Source organism: Lagenorhynchus albirostris, chromosome X (assembly GCF_949774975.1).
Source record: "Lagenorhynchus albirostris chromosome X, mLagAlb1.1, whole genome shotgun sequence".
In the NCBI taxonomy this organism is placed as follows: domain Eukaryota; kingdom Metazoa; phylum Chordata; class Mammalia; order Artiodactyla; family Delphinidae; genus Lagenorhynchus; species Lagenorhynchus albirostris.
In genome coordinates this window covers 78804962-78822114 of record NC_083116.1, presented here as the reverse complement: position 1 = coordinate 78822114, position 17153 = coordinate 78804962, and the positions used below count along the sequence as shown (strand labels likewise).

The 17153-nt window shown below is 35.4% G+C and overlaps 1 protein-coding gene and 1 pseudogene across 1 annotated transcript in view; one reads left to right on the top strand and one right to left on the bottom strand.

The window, feature by feature from the left end:
* Positions 1–17153, bottom strand: part of MTMR8 (myotubularin related protein 8) — a 229078-nt gene that overhangs the window by 91318 nt on the left and 120607 nt on the right. Inside the window, exons 10-12 of the mRNA XM_060137340.1 lie at positions 16808–16857; positions 13673–13873; positions 11113–11241 (exon numbers count right to left, since the gene is read on the bottom strand). Coding sequence (XP_059993323.1) covers positions 11113–11241; positions 13673–13873; positions 16808–16857 — 380 coding nt within the window. The remainder of the gene's footprint in view (positions 1–11112; positions 11242–13672; positions 13874–16807; positions 16858–17153) is intronic.
* Positions 9110–9208, top strand: LOC132514142 (U6 spliceosomal RNA; annotated as a pseudogene).

Here is a 17153-nt window from a genome sequence, read left to right as displayed (position 1 = left end):
GACACAAAAGACCCCGACTAGCCAAAGCAGCCTTGAGGGAAAAAAACAGAGCTGGAGGAATCAGACTCCCTGACTTCAGACTATACTATAAAGCTACAGTAATCAAGACAATATGGTACTGGCACAAAAACAGAAACATAGATCATAACCCAGAGATAAACCCACACACCTATGGTAAACTAATCTATGACAAAGGAGGCAAAGATATAGAATGGAGAAAATACAGTCTCTTCAATAAGTGTTGCTGGGAAAACTGGACAGCTACATGAAAAAGAATGAAATTAGAACACTCCTTAATGCCATACACAAAACTAAACTCAAAATGGATTCGAGATCTAAATGTAAGACCGGACACTATAAAGCACTTAGAGGAAAATATAGGAAGAACATTCTTTGACATAAATCACAGCAAGATCTTTTTTGATCCACCTCCTAGAGTGATGGAAATAAAAACAAAAATAAACAAATGGGACCTAATGAAACTTCAAAGCTTTTGCACAGCAAAGGAAACCATAAACAAGATGAAAAGACAACACTCAGAATGGGAGAAAATATTTGCAAACGAAGCAACGGACAAAGGATTAATCTCCACAATATATAAACAGCTCATGCAGCTCAATATTAAAGAAACAAACAACCCAATCCAAAAATGGGCAGAAGACCTAAATAAACATTTCTCCAAAGAAGACATACAGATGAGCAAGAAACACATGAAAAGCTGCTCAACATCACTAATTATTACAGAAATGCAAATCAAAACATTGAGATATCACCTCACATCAGTTAGAATGGGCATCATAAGAAAATCTACAAAGAAGAAATGCTGGAGAGGGTGTGGAGAAATGGAACCCTCTTGCACTGTTGGTGGGAATGTAAATTGATAGAGCCAATATGGAGAACAGTATGGAGGTTCCTTAAAAAACTAAAAATGGAACTACCATATGATCCAGCAATCCCACTACTGGGCATATACCCACAGAAAAGCATAATTCAAAAAGACACATGCACCCCAATGTTCCTTGCAGCACTATTTACAATAGTCAGGTCATGGAAACAACCTAAATGACCATCGACAGACAAATGGATAAAGAAGTTCTGGTACATATATACAGTGGAATATTACTCAGCCATAAAAAGGAATGAAATTGAGTCATTTGTTGTGATGTGGATGGACCTAGAGACTGTCATACAGAGTGAAGTAAGTCAGAAAGAAAAAAACAAATATCGTATATTAACGCATGTATGTGGAATCTAGAAAAATGGTACAGATGAACCGGTTTGCAGGGCAGAAGTTGAGACACAGATGTAGAGAACAAATGTATGGACATCAAGGGGGGAAAACCACGGTGGGGTGGGGATGGTGGTGTGCTGAATTGGACGATTGAGATTGACGTGTATACACTGATGTGTATAAAATTGATGACTAATAAGAAGATGCAGTATAAAAGAACAAACAAACAAAAAAACAACTAATACTAAATTTTTTTGGGTTATTTTTATGGAAATATGTTAATATAAATATTTCAGACATCACATGAAATTTCTAAACATCTTATATGTTCTTGTATAATGTTATGTCATACTTCTAGTTATTACTTTAAAATGTATATGTCAGAAATAACTAAACTTCCTTGTCAATTGCATTATCATGAACTTTCATCAAATCTTTAACCATGGTCATTTTTAAGTCTTTTGTCATTTACAGACAGTTCTGGGTGTACTCTGATGCTTTTGCAAAAATGCTCCTATAAAAGGGTTTCATTTTCAATGAATTCATGGAAAAGACTCTGACAATTACAGGTTTCTGGTAACTGACTATACTGCTAAACTGAATGAATAAGCATTTTCAGAATTCTAATGGAAAATGGATAAATTTATAAAAGTGCTAACAAAAGATCAAGATTAAAAAATATTAATTACATGTGACTGAGTGAAATGATGAGGATGCTTATAATTTTTGTGAGTTTCTGTTTGAATTAAAAATATCCCACAAGGACTCAGAGGCAAAAAATATACAAATCAATTTTCACTGCAAAGTAAAGGAGCTGTTACAGTGGAAGATTACTGGATTGAGTGTCAATATTATGACATAGTATGAGTGTGTTACGTGTTTGGTAATTGCAATCATTGTTGCTTTTGTTGTGGTCATCCATTTACAATGCTTGGTGTCAGTTTGTTTATCTCTTGTAAAAATAAAATACAGTGTGTGTGTGTGAAAAAAATAAGAATGAAATGTTGCCATCTGCAATTTCATGGATGGACTTGGAGGATATTAGGCTATGTGAAATAAGTTATACAGAGAAAGACAAATACTTTATGCTATCACTTACATGAGGAATCTAAAAAATAAAACACACTAGTGAACATAACCAAAAGAAACTGACTCACAATTATAGAGAAGAAACTAGTGGTTACAGGTGTTGAGAGGGAAGATGGGTGTGGCAAATCAGGGGTAGGGAATAAAGAGATATCAACTACTATGTATAAAATGTGTAAGCTACAAGAATATATCATACAGCATATGGCCATTATTTTAAAATAACTATAAATGGAATATAACCTTAAACAATTGTATCACCATGTTGTATACCTGAAACATATAATATTGTGCATTAACTATACCTCAGTGAAAAAAATGTCATGGATTATGGTGATCTGATTGAAAATTCAAAATATCTCTCATGAAGAAACTCAATACGCTATAAGAAAACTAAGAAAGGCAGTTCAATGAGCTCAGGAATAAAATTAAGTAACAGAAGGAATAATTTACCAAACAGATTAAAACTCCAATAAAGAACCAAACAGTAATTCTAGAACTAAAGACCACAATAAACGAGATGAAGAATGCAACAGAAACCATTGGAAAACAGAGTTGACCATATGGAAGAGAAAATTATTGAGCTTGAAGATAGGAATCTAGAAATGACACAAGTAGAAGAGGAAAGACAAATGAGATATTAAACAATGAAGAAATTGCATGAGAGCTATCCACCTCTTTTAGGCAGGTCATCATTAGGGTAATGTGTATCCCAGAAGGATAAGAGAAGGAAAGGGAGTATAGAGTTCATTTGAAGAAGTAATAGCTGAGGACTTTCCCAACCTGGGTAAGGAACTAGATATATATGTCCATGAAGCCAAGAGAACACCTAATTATCTTGGTGAAAAAAGACCTTCTCCAAGAAATATTATATTAAAACTGTCAAAAGTTAATGACAAAGAAAAAAATTCTAAGGCACCCAAGGAAAAATAGACAGTAACCTACAAAGGAACCTACATTAGGCTATCAGCATATTTCTAAGCAGAAACTCTACAGGCCAGGAGGGAATGGGATGTGATTCTAAAAATACTGAAATATTAAAAACTGTAACCCAAGAATACTCTCTCCAGTAAAGTTATCATTCACTTATGAAAGAGAAATGAAGGTTTTCCCCAGAGAACAAAAGCTGTGGAAGTTCATCAGCACTAGACTTGCCTTACAAGAAATGTTAAAAGGAGCTCTTCTACCAGAAAGAAAAAGGCAAAAGTACAGAAAATGTTGAATAAGGTGGTAAATAGACAGAATCAGAAAATTACAACTGTATATTAGAATAGATTGTTTAAAACTTAATTATAACATAAAAGTTAAATTGAAAAAGAAGCAAAACTGACTATAGCTACTTCAACTTAGTAACAAACTCACAACTTAAAAAGGGATAATTTGAGACAACAGAAATATAAAAAGGGAAGAGGAAAAGGATGGAATCTGTATAGAAAAATGAAGATAAGATGTTATCAGAAGAAAAAAACTACTTTATTTAAGAGACACTTTGTGTAAACCTTATAGTAACCACAAAACACAAATCTAAAGCAGAGCACAAAACATGAAAGAAGTAACTGAGAAAAACGTCATAGGAAACCACCAAACTAAAATAGCAGACAGAAGCACAAAGGAAAAGAAACAATAGAGATATATATCAACCATAAACAAAAGTGTATATGGCATTACTAAGTCCTTGATAGCAATAATCACCCTAAATGAAAATCGGTTGAATTTAGCAATCAAAAGACACAGAGTGGCTGGACAAATTAAAAAACAAGACCCTACTACATGCTGCTTCCAGGAGACTCACCTCAGCTCTAAAGACAAACATAGGCTCAAAATGAATGAAATGACAGCCAAAAAATAAAGCGGGTGTAGCCATACCATATCAGACAAACATACTATGCCAAAAAAAATGTAACAAGAGACAAAGATGGACATTATAAAATGAAAAAGGTACAATTCATCATAAAGCTATAAAAATTATTAATATATATGTATCATATTAAGGAGCACCAAAATATATAAAGGAATTATTAACAGAATTAAAGGGGTACATTGAAAGCAACATAATAATTATAGCAGACATTAACACCACACTTACATCAATGGACAGATCATCCAGGCAGAAAGTCTTCAAGGAAACAGCAGCCTTGAAGGAAACATTAGACCAGGTAGATCTGATAGATTTGTATTGAACATTCCTGAAAAATACAGCATAATACACATTCTTCTCAAGTGCACATGGAACATTCTCAATGATAGATCATATACTAGGACACAAAAAAAGTCTCAATAAATTTCAGAAGCCTGAAATCATATCAATCCTCTTTTCTGATCACAGTGGCATATATAATTAGAAATCAACTACAAAAAAATAAGCTGGAAAAAAATCACAAATACTTAGAAACTGAAAAACATGCTACTAAACAACTCTTTGGTCGATGAAGAAATTAAAGGAAAAGTCAAAATATACCTGAAGACAATGAAAATATGACATACCAGCAGAAGGAAAGAAATAATAAAGATCAGAGTGGAAATAAGATAAATAGAGATTAAACAGACAATAGAAAAGGTAAATGAAACTAGGAGATGGTTCTTTGAAAAGATAAACAAAATTGATCAACATTTACCTTAACTTATAAAGAAGAAGAGAAGGCTCAGCTAACTAAAATCAGAAATAAAAGAAAAGAAATTACAATGGATACCACAGAAATACAAATGATTATAAGAGAATACTATGAACAGCTATATGGCAATAAATTAGACAACCTAAAATATGGACCTTCCAAGACTGAATCATGAAGAAATGGAAAATCTGAATAGACCGATCACTAGTAAAGAGACTGAAGCAGTAATCAAAAACTCCCCCCAAGAAAAAAAATCAAGAACCAGATGCCTTCACAGGTAAATTCTACCAAACATTTAAAATTGATTTAATGCCTACCCTTCTCAAACTCTTCCAAAATATTGAAGAGGAGGGAATGCTTGCTAACTCATTTTATGAGCTCAATACTACCTGATACCAAAACCAGACAAGGGCAATGCAAAAAAAGAATTGTATACATCAGTATTTCTAATGAACATAGATGCAAAAATTGTCAACAAAATATTAACAATGCATATACAACAATACATTAAAAGGATACAAAATGATCAAGTGGGATTTATTCCAGGCATGCAAGGATGGTTCAACATTCACAAATCAGTCAATGTGATATACCACATCAACAAAATGAAGGGTAAAAATCATATGATCATCTCAATAGATGCAGAAAAATAATTTGACAAGAATCAACACTTGTTTATGATAAAAACTCAATAAAATGGGTATAAAATAAAGTACCTCAACATAATAAAAGCCATACATAACAAGCCCATAGCTAACAACATACTCAACAATGAAAAACTGAAAGCTATACCTCTAAGATCAGGAAAAAGACAAGGATACCCACTCTTGGCAGTCTTATTCAAAATAAGAAGTCCTAGCCAGAGCAATTACAAAAGAAAAATAAATAAAAGGCATCAAAATTGGAAAAGAAGAAGTAAAACTGTAACTATTTGTGGATGACATAATTTTATATATAGAAAAACCCTAACAACTCCACCAAAAATCTATTAGAAATAGTAAATGAATAAAGTTGCAGCATACAAAATCCATATGCAAAATCTGTTGAGTTTCTACACACTAAAAACAAGCTAGCAGAAAGAGAAATTAAAAAGAATATAATCCCACTTACAGTCACAACAAAAAGAATACCTAGGAATAAATTTAACCAAGGAGGTGAATGACCAGTACACTAAAATCTGTAAGATACTGTTGAAATAAACTGAACAAGACACAAAGAAATGGAAAGATATTCCGTGGTTGTGGCTTAGAAGAATTAACATTGTTAAAATGTCCATATTACCTAAAGCAATCTACTGATTCAATACAATCCCTATCAAAACCCTGATGACATTTTTCACAGAAATAGAACAAATCATCTGAAAATTTATGTGGATCCTTAAAAAACCCTGAATAGCAAAATAAATCCTGAGGAAAAAGAACAAAGTGGAGGTATCATCCTCCCTGATTTCAAAGTATACCACTAAGCTGCAGTATCAAAACAGCATAGCATTGGCAGAAAAAAGACACATAGACCAATGAAACAGAAATGATAGCAAAGAAATAAACTCATGCATATATGGACAATTAATTTATGACAAAAGAACAAAGAATGTACAATGGAGAAAGGTATCTTTTCAATAAATGGTGTTAGGAAAACTGGACAATCCACATACAAAGAAAAATGAAACTAGACCACTATCTCATACCAGACACAAAAATCAAATCAAAATGGATTAAATCCTTGAATACAGACCTGAAACCATAAACCCCCTAGAAGAAAACATAAGCAGTACACTCTTTGACACTGGTCTTAGCAACATCTTTATGGATATTTTCCTCAGGCAAGAAAGACAAAAGCAAAAAACAAACAAATGGGACTACATCAAACTAAAAACTTCTGTACAGTAAAGGAAACCATCAGCAAAATGAAAGGACAACCTACCAAATGGGAAAAGTTATTTGCAAATCATATATCTGATATGGGGTTAATATCCAAAATATATAAAGAACTCATACAACTCAACAACAAAATAAACAATATGATTAAAAAATGGGCAGAGGATCTGAAGAGACATTTTTCCAAAGAAGACATACAGATGGCCAACAGGCACATGAAAAGATGTTCAACATCACTAATTATTAGGGAAATGCAAATCAAAACCACAACATATCACCTCATGCCCATCAGAATGGCTAGTATCAAAAAGGCAAGAAACAACAGGTGTTGGAAAGGATGTGGAGAAAAGGGAGTCCTTGTGAACTGCTAATTGGAATGTAACTTGATGCAGCCACTATGGAAAGAAGTATGGAGATGCCTCAAAAAGTTAAGAACAGAAATATCATACTATCCAGCTAATCCACTTCTGGGTATTCATCTGAAGAATGCAAAAATAATAATTTGAAAAGACACATACAACACCTATATTTGTTGCAGTTTTATTTACAATGGCACACAACCACTATATTTGTTGCAGCTTTATTTACAATAGCCTAGGTATGTATGGAAACAACCCAAGTGCTCACTGATGGATGAATTGATAAAGAAGATGTCACATATGTGTATACACACACACACACACAAAATACACAATGGAATACTACTCAGCCATAAAAAAGCCAAAATCTTGCCATTAGTGATAACATGGATGAATAATAAGGGTTTTACGTTAAGTGAAATAAGTCAGATGGAGAAAGACAAATACTGTATGATTTCACTTATATGTGGAATAAAAAGAAAAATGAACAAACAAAACGAAACAAGACAAACACATAGATACAGAGAACAGGGTAGTGGGAGAGGGGAGGCACGGATACAGGCCCATTGCAATAGGCTTCAATATAGCTCATCACAGCACTGGTCAGAACCCTAAATTGTTGATGAAACAGGTCAGGGGAAAAGGGCAGGGGCTGTCTCCTGAAAGAAGTAGGTAGAGGGGCTGGTCTGGGAAGTCAAGCTCTGCCTGCTGAGAGAGAGAGGAGCAGATGACCCCAACAAGAGGGTCAGGCTCAAGAAGAAACAACTAAGGCTAATCTGGCATCACCTACTAACAAATTAAACACACACATTCCCTTCAATCCACATATTCCCTTCCTTCGAATGTATTCCATAGACCTTTAAGGAATAAAGTGATTTAACTGACTGCTTCCTGGAACTTCCATGGGAAAAGGGATGTCCAGGGGGTCTCACCTGGGTGAAGATGACACCAAGGGAGATGAGAAAAGTTGTGCCTTGAACGCCCCAATTCACCATTTCTTACTCTTTTTTTTTAACATCTTTATTGGAGTATAATTGCTTTACAATGGTGTGTTAGTTTCTGCTTTATAACAGTGAATCAGTTATACATATACATATGTTCCCATATCTCTTCCCTCCTGGGTCTCCCTCCCTCCCACCCTCCCTATTCCACCCCTCTAGGCGGTCACAAACTACCTAGCTGATCTCCCTGTGCTATGTGGCTTCTTCCCACTAGCTATCCACTTTACGCTTGGTAGTGTATATATGTCCATGCCACTCTGTCACCTCGTCACAGCCTACCCCTCCTCCTCGCCATATCCTCAAGTCCATGCTCTAGTAGATCTGTGTCTTTATTCCCGTCTTACCCCTAGGTTCTTCATGACCTTTTTTTTTTTTCTCCTCAGCTTCCATATATATGTGTTAGCATATGGTGTTTGTTTTTCTCTTTCTGGCTTACTTCGCTCTGTATGACAGACTCTAGGTCCATCCACCTCACCTTAATTTTTAACTGTAACTTTCAATTCCATTTCTTTATACATTTTAGAACTGTCTTTAAATGCATTAAAGGGACATATCATCCAAGCTTTTTAAGCAAATTATTTTTTGTTTATCTGAAATTCAAATTTAAAAATACTTTGGGATGGGTATAAACAAAAACACAATATACCAAAACTTATGGGATACAGAGAAAGAACTGCTAAGAAGGAAATTTATGGCTGTAAATGCATTCACTAAAAAAGAAGAAAGATCTCAAGTAAATCACTTTATACCTTATGAAACAAAAAAAGAAGAGCAAATTAAAACCAAAGTCAGCATAAGGAAAGAAATAATAAGGATTAGAACAGAGACAAAAGAAATAAAGATTATAAAAAAATAGAGAAAATCAACAAAACTAAAATTGGTTCTTTGAAACGATCAATAAATTCAACAAAACTTTAAGCTAAACTGGTTAAAAACAATGAGAGTGCTCACTTTAGCAGCACATATAATTGGAATGATACAGGGATTAGCATGGCACGTGTGAAAGACTAACATGCAAATTTGTGAATTATTCCATATTTTTGCTATGAGTGCAGAGCTTTAATATTCTCACCATAACAACAGCAACAGCAAAATGGTAATTGTATGAGGTAGAGGATGTGCTAACTTATCTTATTGTGGTAAGCATTTCACAATATTTACAAGTATCGATCACCACATTGTACACCTTAAACTTACACCATGTTATATGTCAATTATATCTCAATAAAGTGGGAAAAATGCCCCCCAAATCCCTAAATGTCATAGAAATGTATAATTTAATATGTATTATCCAGTTTACGTACAGGATGCTTTGGATATTAAAGTATTTCGGCCTCAAAAAATAAAAGAAAAAAGAGAAAAGTCTCAAATTACTAAAATCATAAATTAAATTAGGGATGCTACTACTGAACTTACAGAAATAAAGAAAAATATGAGAGAATATCCTGAACAATTGCATGCCAACAAATTAGACAGATGAAATGGACGAATTTCTAGAAACATAAAAACTACCAAAAATGACTCAAGAAGGAATAAAACATTTGAACAGGCCTATAACAAGTAAAGACACTGATTCAGTAATCAAAAACTTCCCAACAAAGAAAAATCCAGGACCAGATGGCTTCACTGGTGAATTCTACTAAACATTTAAAGAATTAACAACAATCCTTCTCAAAGTATTCCAAATATTGAAGAGAATGGAACACTCCCAGCTCATTCTATGTGGTCACCATTACCCTGATACCAAAGCCAGACCAGGACATCACAAAAAATGTAGATTAATATGCTTTATGAATATAGATGCAAAAATCCTCAACAATATAGTAGCCAACTGAATGCAGCAGCATATTAAGAGGATTATACACCATGGCCAAGTGGGATTTACCCTAGGAAAGCACGGGTGGTTCAACATCTGAAAATCAATCAAATTTATACACCATATTAATAAAATTAAGGAGAGGGAGCTCCCTGGTGGCCTAGTGGTTAAGATTCTGGGCTTTCACTACTGTGGCCTGGATTCAATCCCTGGTCAGGGAACTGAGATCCTGTAAGCTGTGCAGCATGGCCAAACAAAAAAGAAACAAAAAAGTAAATAAAATTAAGGAGAAAATAACACATAGTCATCTCATCTGCATCTCAACATGATTCAGGAAAACATCTGATATAATCTAACATCCTTTCATCACAAAAGCACTCAACAAACTAGGAACAGAAGGAATGTCCTAAACGTGATAAAGGTCATTTGTAAAACAAAACAAAACAAAAATATAACATACTCAATGGAGAAAGACCAAAAGGTTTCCCCCTAAGATCAGGAACAGTACAAGGATGTCTGCTTTCACTACTTCTATTCAACACTGTAAGTTCTAAACAGGGCATTAGGCAAGAACATAAAAGGCATCCAAATTGGAAAGGAATAAGTAAAACAATCTCTATTCAGAAATGACATGATCTTACATATATAAAATCCTAATGAATATACAAAATAAACCGCTAGACTTAATAAATGCATTCAGTTCTGTCTTGTACTCATTGAGTTGTGGTCAGTGAACACGGCACCCTATACTTTACACTTTTTGGGGAAAGTAGAGCAAACAATACCAGCACATTCTCTTTCTCTGTTTTTCCTTCTCTTTGTTAGGGAAAAGGATGGGAAAGAAGAGGAATATACAAGGAAAGACTCAAAGGAATGAAACAACCTACATCTTTACTGGTTGTATTACTACAAATCAACTATTGTTTCTTGTTTATTTCCCTCAGCAAGTAACAACAACCAAAGGGAGTGTGGTCTTGTTTTCAGAGGCAGCAAGAAATGGGTGATCTGGGGAGAGAGTGTCCTACTCCATAGCCAGGCTTATGGAGATGATGTCAGCTATAAAAGGAGAGGCAAAGCAGCTGAGGCCCTGGGCTTGCTGTAAGAAAGGATGGGACAGCTTAGGAACTTACTGAATGTTGTAGGGCACAGTACTAGGATTGAGTACCCCATACACAGTGAAGACTATATAGAGAGGGTTCCTGAAGTCTGGTTTCCTCTGAACCAAGAAAGGCCACACGGAATGGGTTTTCTCATAGATTCTGTCAGAAATAAAAAGCAAGCCAAAAAATTAAAAGCAGCAAGCAAGTAAAATCAACAGTCCTGTTGAACTTGATAATCATCCAAATTTTATTAACAATTAACCTAATTCAAGACAGAGGGATAGGATATGATAGAAGGAAAGTGAAAATAAGTGGTAATGAACACTGATAGAGTAACAAATTATCTGGGCTTCAACTTACCCATTTTTAAATGAATTAGAGGTTAGAAAGAGTTCCACATTGAAGAGCAACAGATGCTGAGTATAGTCTCTGCCATGGAGTAGCTATGTAATCTGAGGAATGTCTCTAGCTCTTTCTGGGACTATTTCCTCATTTGTAAAATATGACCTTTAAGGTCTCTTCCAAATCTCAGATTCTATGAACTAATGACCTTCCCAGTTATAAAAAATCTAGAATTGCTTTAAAAAATCTGGTAAGTTAACAGAAAGACCAGAGGGTGAATTTCTGGCTTTTCTATATTTTATTTTTTTTCAAGCTAGCTTCTCCTCCTCTCAGAAGGTGTAAGACAGTGAAAGACAATTAGCAATTTATATTAGCAAATATATGTGAGTTATCTAGGTGAGCAGCACAGACTGTGATATTTATATTGCAAGACTGATTCTTCTTATACCTTAGTTGAGTCCTTCAGGAGCCACTTAGTTAACACTGCAAAAAACATGGGATCCATTGTCCCAATGAGAGCTGCTGTGTAACCATGCATGGATAGTTCATTTACTCACACAGTGTCAAAGAAAGTTCAAGGAGGACAACAAAGAGAAGCGGTATGGGTTGTAGGACCTAAACATTGTAGTCTTGTAACTTTTAGAATCCTCAGACCATTTCAATGAGGTCAAAGGACTTGTATATCCATCTTTCTCATTTGTTTTTGGTTGAAAAAAAATCTTGCAGAGGTAAGGTAACTAGTATTTGTTGAGTATGTACTATGTGTGAAACACTGTTCCAGACTCTACCTATAATACTTCATTAAATTTTCATAATAAAACCCTGTGAAATATTTTATCCCTAAAATAATAATGAGAAAATGAGACAAAAAATAATTTGAAAAAAGTTACATAGCTAGTAGGTGACAGAGCCAAAATCTGAACCCCAGTCTCTCTGATTCTAGAGTCCATGCCTTTTCTTTTATGGATGAATGATATTTCTGTTTATTTTATGCAATCACTATTTTAACATGTTAAAATTTTCAACTTTTGTACTTTTACATGGAGATTCAGATTTGTGTGGGGAATGGGTCTAGGATATATTAGCCTCACTTTAAGAGGGTGGAAAAAAGAATATGGAAAAGATCTTAGATTTTAATGCTAGAAAAGCAGGTCAGAGACAGAATGAATGTGTCTGAAAGCATCTGCGAAGAGGGTAAGAAAGGTCTAGTTGCAAAATGAAATAGAAATGTGCGTAGAAGCTACCAAGTAAGCACAAATGTTAAAGCAGCAAGATCCATCTCTGTGTTGACAAGAAAACAGAATTAGAGATGTCATCCAATTCATCCAGGATACATCATAGAGGGGTCTGAGAACTTGAGCTAACTGCCACTCAACCAACAGCTATGAAACAAGAGTGGGCTGTGCGACAGCTACTTCCCTCTCTATTTCATTTTCTCTGACTCTAAAACAAGGAGAATACTATTCACAGAAACTCTATCTTGTCAACTTCAAAAATTATTTACGTTTTATATATTGTGAGGATGTTAGAGTTTTAAGTCTGGTGCAAATCTAACTGCCTATAGGAGCTGGGAAGATAACATTAGAAGTGCGCTGAGAATAAACTATAGAGAGTGGTGAGAACTGTGACAAACGAGAGTGTGTGCTTCATTCAAGTGGAGCAGCTGTTATTCAGCTTTAGCTGATTACTGCCATTAGAAAATGCAGGTCCAGTACTGCCAGAGCTCCTGATTTTGCAGAATATCTTGGCACAACAGCTTTTTGATTTAGGAAAAAATCCTAAAATAACTGGATTTTTATGTGAAATATCGTGATATTTAAATGTTGACAACTTATTCACAGTTTAAAGAATACTCCACAGACTAAACAAAATATACCTGTTAAGCTAGATTTGGCCTATGAACTGCCATTTAGTGATCTCTGACACAAATGATAAAGGACTGTAGCTATTGACTACTCATACCTGCACAGTAGTTCATTCCTTACAAAGTCCTTGCACATCCATTGTTTTACTGGTTCCTCAGGATTGCTCTGAAAAGTAGGTATTATCCCTATTTCACAGATAAAGAATCTGAGGTTTTGAGGAATCTCCATGCAAACACTGAGTGATTTATGCTTCAAAAGTTATTTTTAGAGTTGTCATCTCCTCCCCTTTCGTGAACTGCTGTCCCAAATTCAAGGTGATGGGTAAATTTCTTTTACACTGATCCCCTCTCCCTATTCAGTGTTTTTTCACAAACTGAATTCACCTCAGATCTTCTCGATCCTTCTGGCAGTTTCCAAGGAAGTTCCGAAACTGGCAGGAGAAAACATGGTCATGAATTTCCAGCAAGAAATTTTCATTAAACTCAAAGGCACAAGGAAATTGTTCCATTAACTGCCAGATACAGTCTAGGAACTGTGTGAAGATAGGGGATACTTCTTTAGCGTCCCCATCCAGGTGGCCACACCTGAGAGATGCAAATAAAGGTAAAGAAAGACAATGATTAACATCAGGGATTACACTGTTTGGAATAGGCTATAGCAAGTTCACCTTTTGTCTCTGTTGGCATTGGTAAGGAAATGCTTAATGCCAAAATGTCACCCAGAATCTCAAAGTTCATTAATCCCAATGGACCTCTTAGCCACCAGCATCCTTCATTATTATCAAGATTGTAAGCCCTTGGTAATCTATTCTATTTCCTTTTACATCCTCTACAATAGAACTTTCTGCAATGATCAAAATGTTCCATATTTGTGCTGTCCAATATGGTAGTCACTATTAAGCCCTTGAAATGCAGCTAGTGTGACTAAGGAACTGAATTTTCAATTGTATTTAATTTTAATTAATTTAAACAGCTACCTTTAGCTTCATGTGAGCAAGGACCATATCTATCTTGTTTACTGGACAGTGCCTGGTATGAAAAGGGTATTTAATAAGTTTATTAAATGAATGAAAAAACCTCATCCCAGAATTGTTTAATGTTTCCTCTCTCATGATGTCCTCTTTCCCAACTCTACCATCCATTAGAAACACTATTCCACTAGAAATAAACATGGCATCCTTAGCTTTTACATTGAATGTTCTACCTTTTGATTTAATTGAAATCCATCTCACCAAGGACACTACTTCTTCTTGGGGCCCAAATCAAATGGAGAATGCTCATCATTCCACTCTCCATGTATAATAATCCTAAAGCACAGCAGAAGTGGGATCGGCTTTCTCCTTTCTACTACTCCTTTCACTCTCTTAAAAACACTTCCACTATGGGTCATGCTGTTGTTCACTTTCCTCGATGTTGTGTTCCACAATCTTCGGGTCACTTCTCCACATTTTCTGAAGAATCTGACTCCAGTCATAAGTACTTATCTTTGGAGTCGATGCAGATGACATACACTTGGCTTAGCAGGTTCCTTAACTAACTCGAATCTAATTATCTTCACCGATCTTTACCTCTAATTCACATCAGCCTCTCGTATCCATGGCTGTTTCTTGATGTTAGCTAAAGGTCCTTCCTCCACTTTGAAACCTTAATCTCAATATCCTACTCTGATCACCGTATATTATATTTCCAAAGGCTGCTCATCTTATCTCCTCCAGCCCAATCTCTGGACCTATCACCTTTCCAGATTCCTACTAGCTTCCCTCTCTTCCTTACCCAGACTATATTCTGCCCCATCAACTATTCTGTCCCCATTTTCTTCAATTTTCTGGTCATTTTTTTGTCATTATTCTCCTTCAATATCCAACCATTGATGAGCCGAAGAAGCTATGTTCTCTACTCCCAAATCTTGACTGATAAATGCTGCTTGAGAAAATTATAAAACCATGCAAATTGATACCATAAGTCTCCATACTCAGCTGGAACTTAATTGCTCCCAAATAACCTTTATGTATATCCTTAACACAGTTTTCCCATTAAACCTTACAGCTCTTGCAAATTTTAACCTATCTTCTTAAACCCTAACCCATTTCACATTGATGTATACAGTGTTAATGAAAAAGATCAAGGCTATCAAGTAAAAATATCTAACTTCTGCCTTGGACACTCAAAAACTTAGTTCCTTCTCCTCCTGTCCTTCCATGGAGTTTCCATGTAGAGAAAAGGGAACCATCCTACACTGCTGGTGGGTATGTAAATTGGTGCAGCCACTGTGGAAAACATTATGGAGATTTCTCAAAAACTAAAAATAGAATCAGCCTCATCTTCTTAATGTTCTAAAATGCCATCAGTTCTAGAAAGCTTTCTTTGCCCAGAATAGGTAAGGTTCCCTTGTATATGTTTACCTTTGACTTAGCACTTATCATACTATACTATCATCATTGATTTTATTTTCTATAAAAGAAGGGACAGAGACCATATCTGATCTAATACAGTCTCCTTAAAACCTGGCATATTGCCTGGCCCAATGTTTGTTGACAAAGGAAGAATGAATGGATGGATCCAAATAGCTAGAGAGTGACAATCAAATGAAATTAAATGGATATACACCAATGCAGGAGAATAAGACCTGAATAATAACCTCCTTGAGGGTAAAACTCACATTGCATATGCCTTTGGCACCAGCTCAGTGTCTGATATAGTATACAGCATATTGTTAGGTGTTCAGTAAACATTTGTTATTGTTCTCATAACACACATAAAGTCTCAGTGAGGCTGTTTGGCTTATAGCAGCATTAGGTCACTAAAGAAATGTAAGTCCTTGCATCCACCTCTTACCAAAGAACAGAAATGCGCACATGCCTTTTCTTCTTATACAAGGTTAAAAGGTACATTGTGGGCTTCCCTGGTGGCGCAGTGGTTGAGAGTCCGCCTGCTGATGCAGGGGACATGGGTTTGTGCCCTGGTCCGGGAAGATCCCACATGCCGCAGAGTGGCTAGGCCTGTGAGCCATGGCCACTGAGCCTGCACATCTGGACCCTGTGTTCCGCAACGGGAGAGGCCACAACAGTGAGAGGCCCGCGTACTACAAAAAAAAAAAAAAAGGTACATTGCCTTAGATATTATTCCCTCTGCCTGAATGCCCACTGTTCTCTCTAGCAAACACCTATTCATTCCCTAAAATTCACTTTTAAATACTGCTTATTCCTGGAAGGCTATCCTGTCTTCTTCAGAAACAGTTAAGCACTTTTTCCTCTGTGGCCCATGATGTCTGTTCTTCCCTGAAATATTTAACAATTTGATATAATCATTTGCTCACTTTGAAGGCAGATATGATATTCTAGTCACCCTTGTAGCCCTAGTCCCTTAGCATAGTGTCTGGAATATGTGTTTCTTGATGAAAAGAGATTTATGCCATGTTCAACCTACTCTTCCTTCTTTCACAAGAACATATTGGGGTTTTTGATAAATCTCACTCTAATAAATTCTCCTTAGCCTCTACCTTTAAAGTAATATTTTTACCTTTGGGAGAACTTGTGGCCCATGGATATCCATTCCTTCTCTATCAGGATCTTCATTTTTATACAAAAAGAAAATTTTGCATTAGAAAAATCATAAAATTAATTAACCATACCTATAAAATATCAAAACACTTTGCTGAAGTAGACTTTGTACAAATTTGCATTGAACTGATCATAAAGTAAATTTCCCAAATGATAAATAAGTTACTTGGATTTCATTTAAAAGCCTATACAGGCTGCCTTCAAATTTCAAAGCTCTCAGGAGAAATTATTCTGGATTTGTATCCATTGTCACATTTCTTTTGGCTTTTACATAATGTGTGACAAGCCATTTGAGCCATCACTAA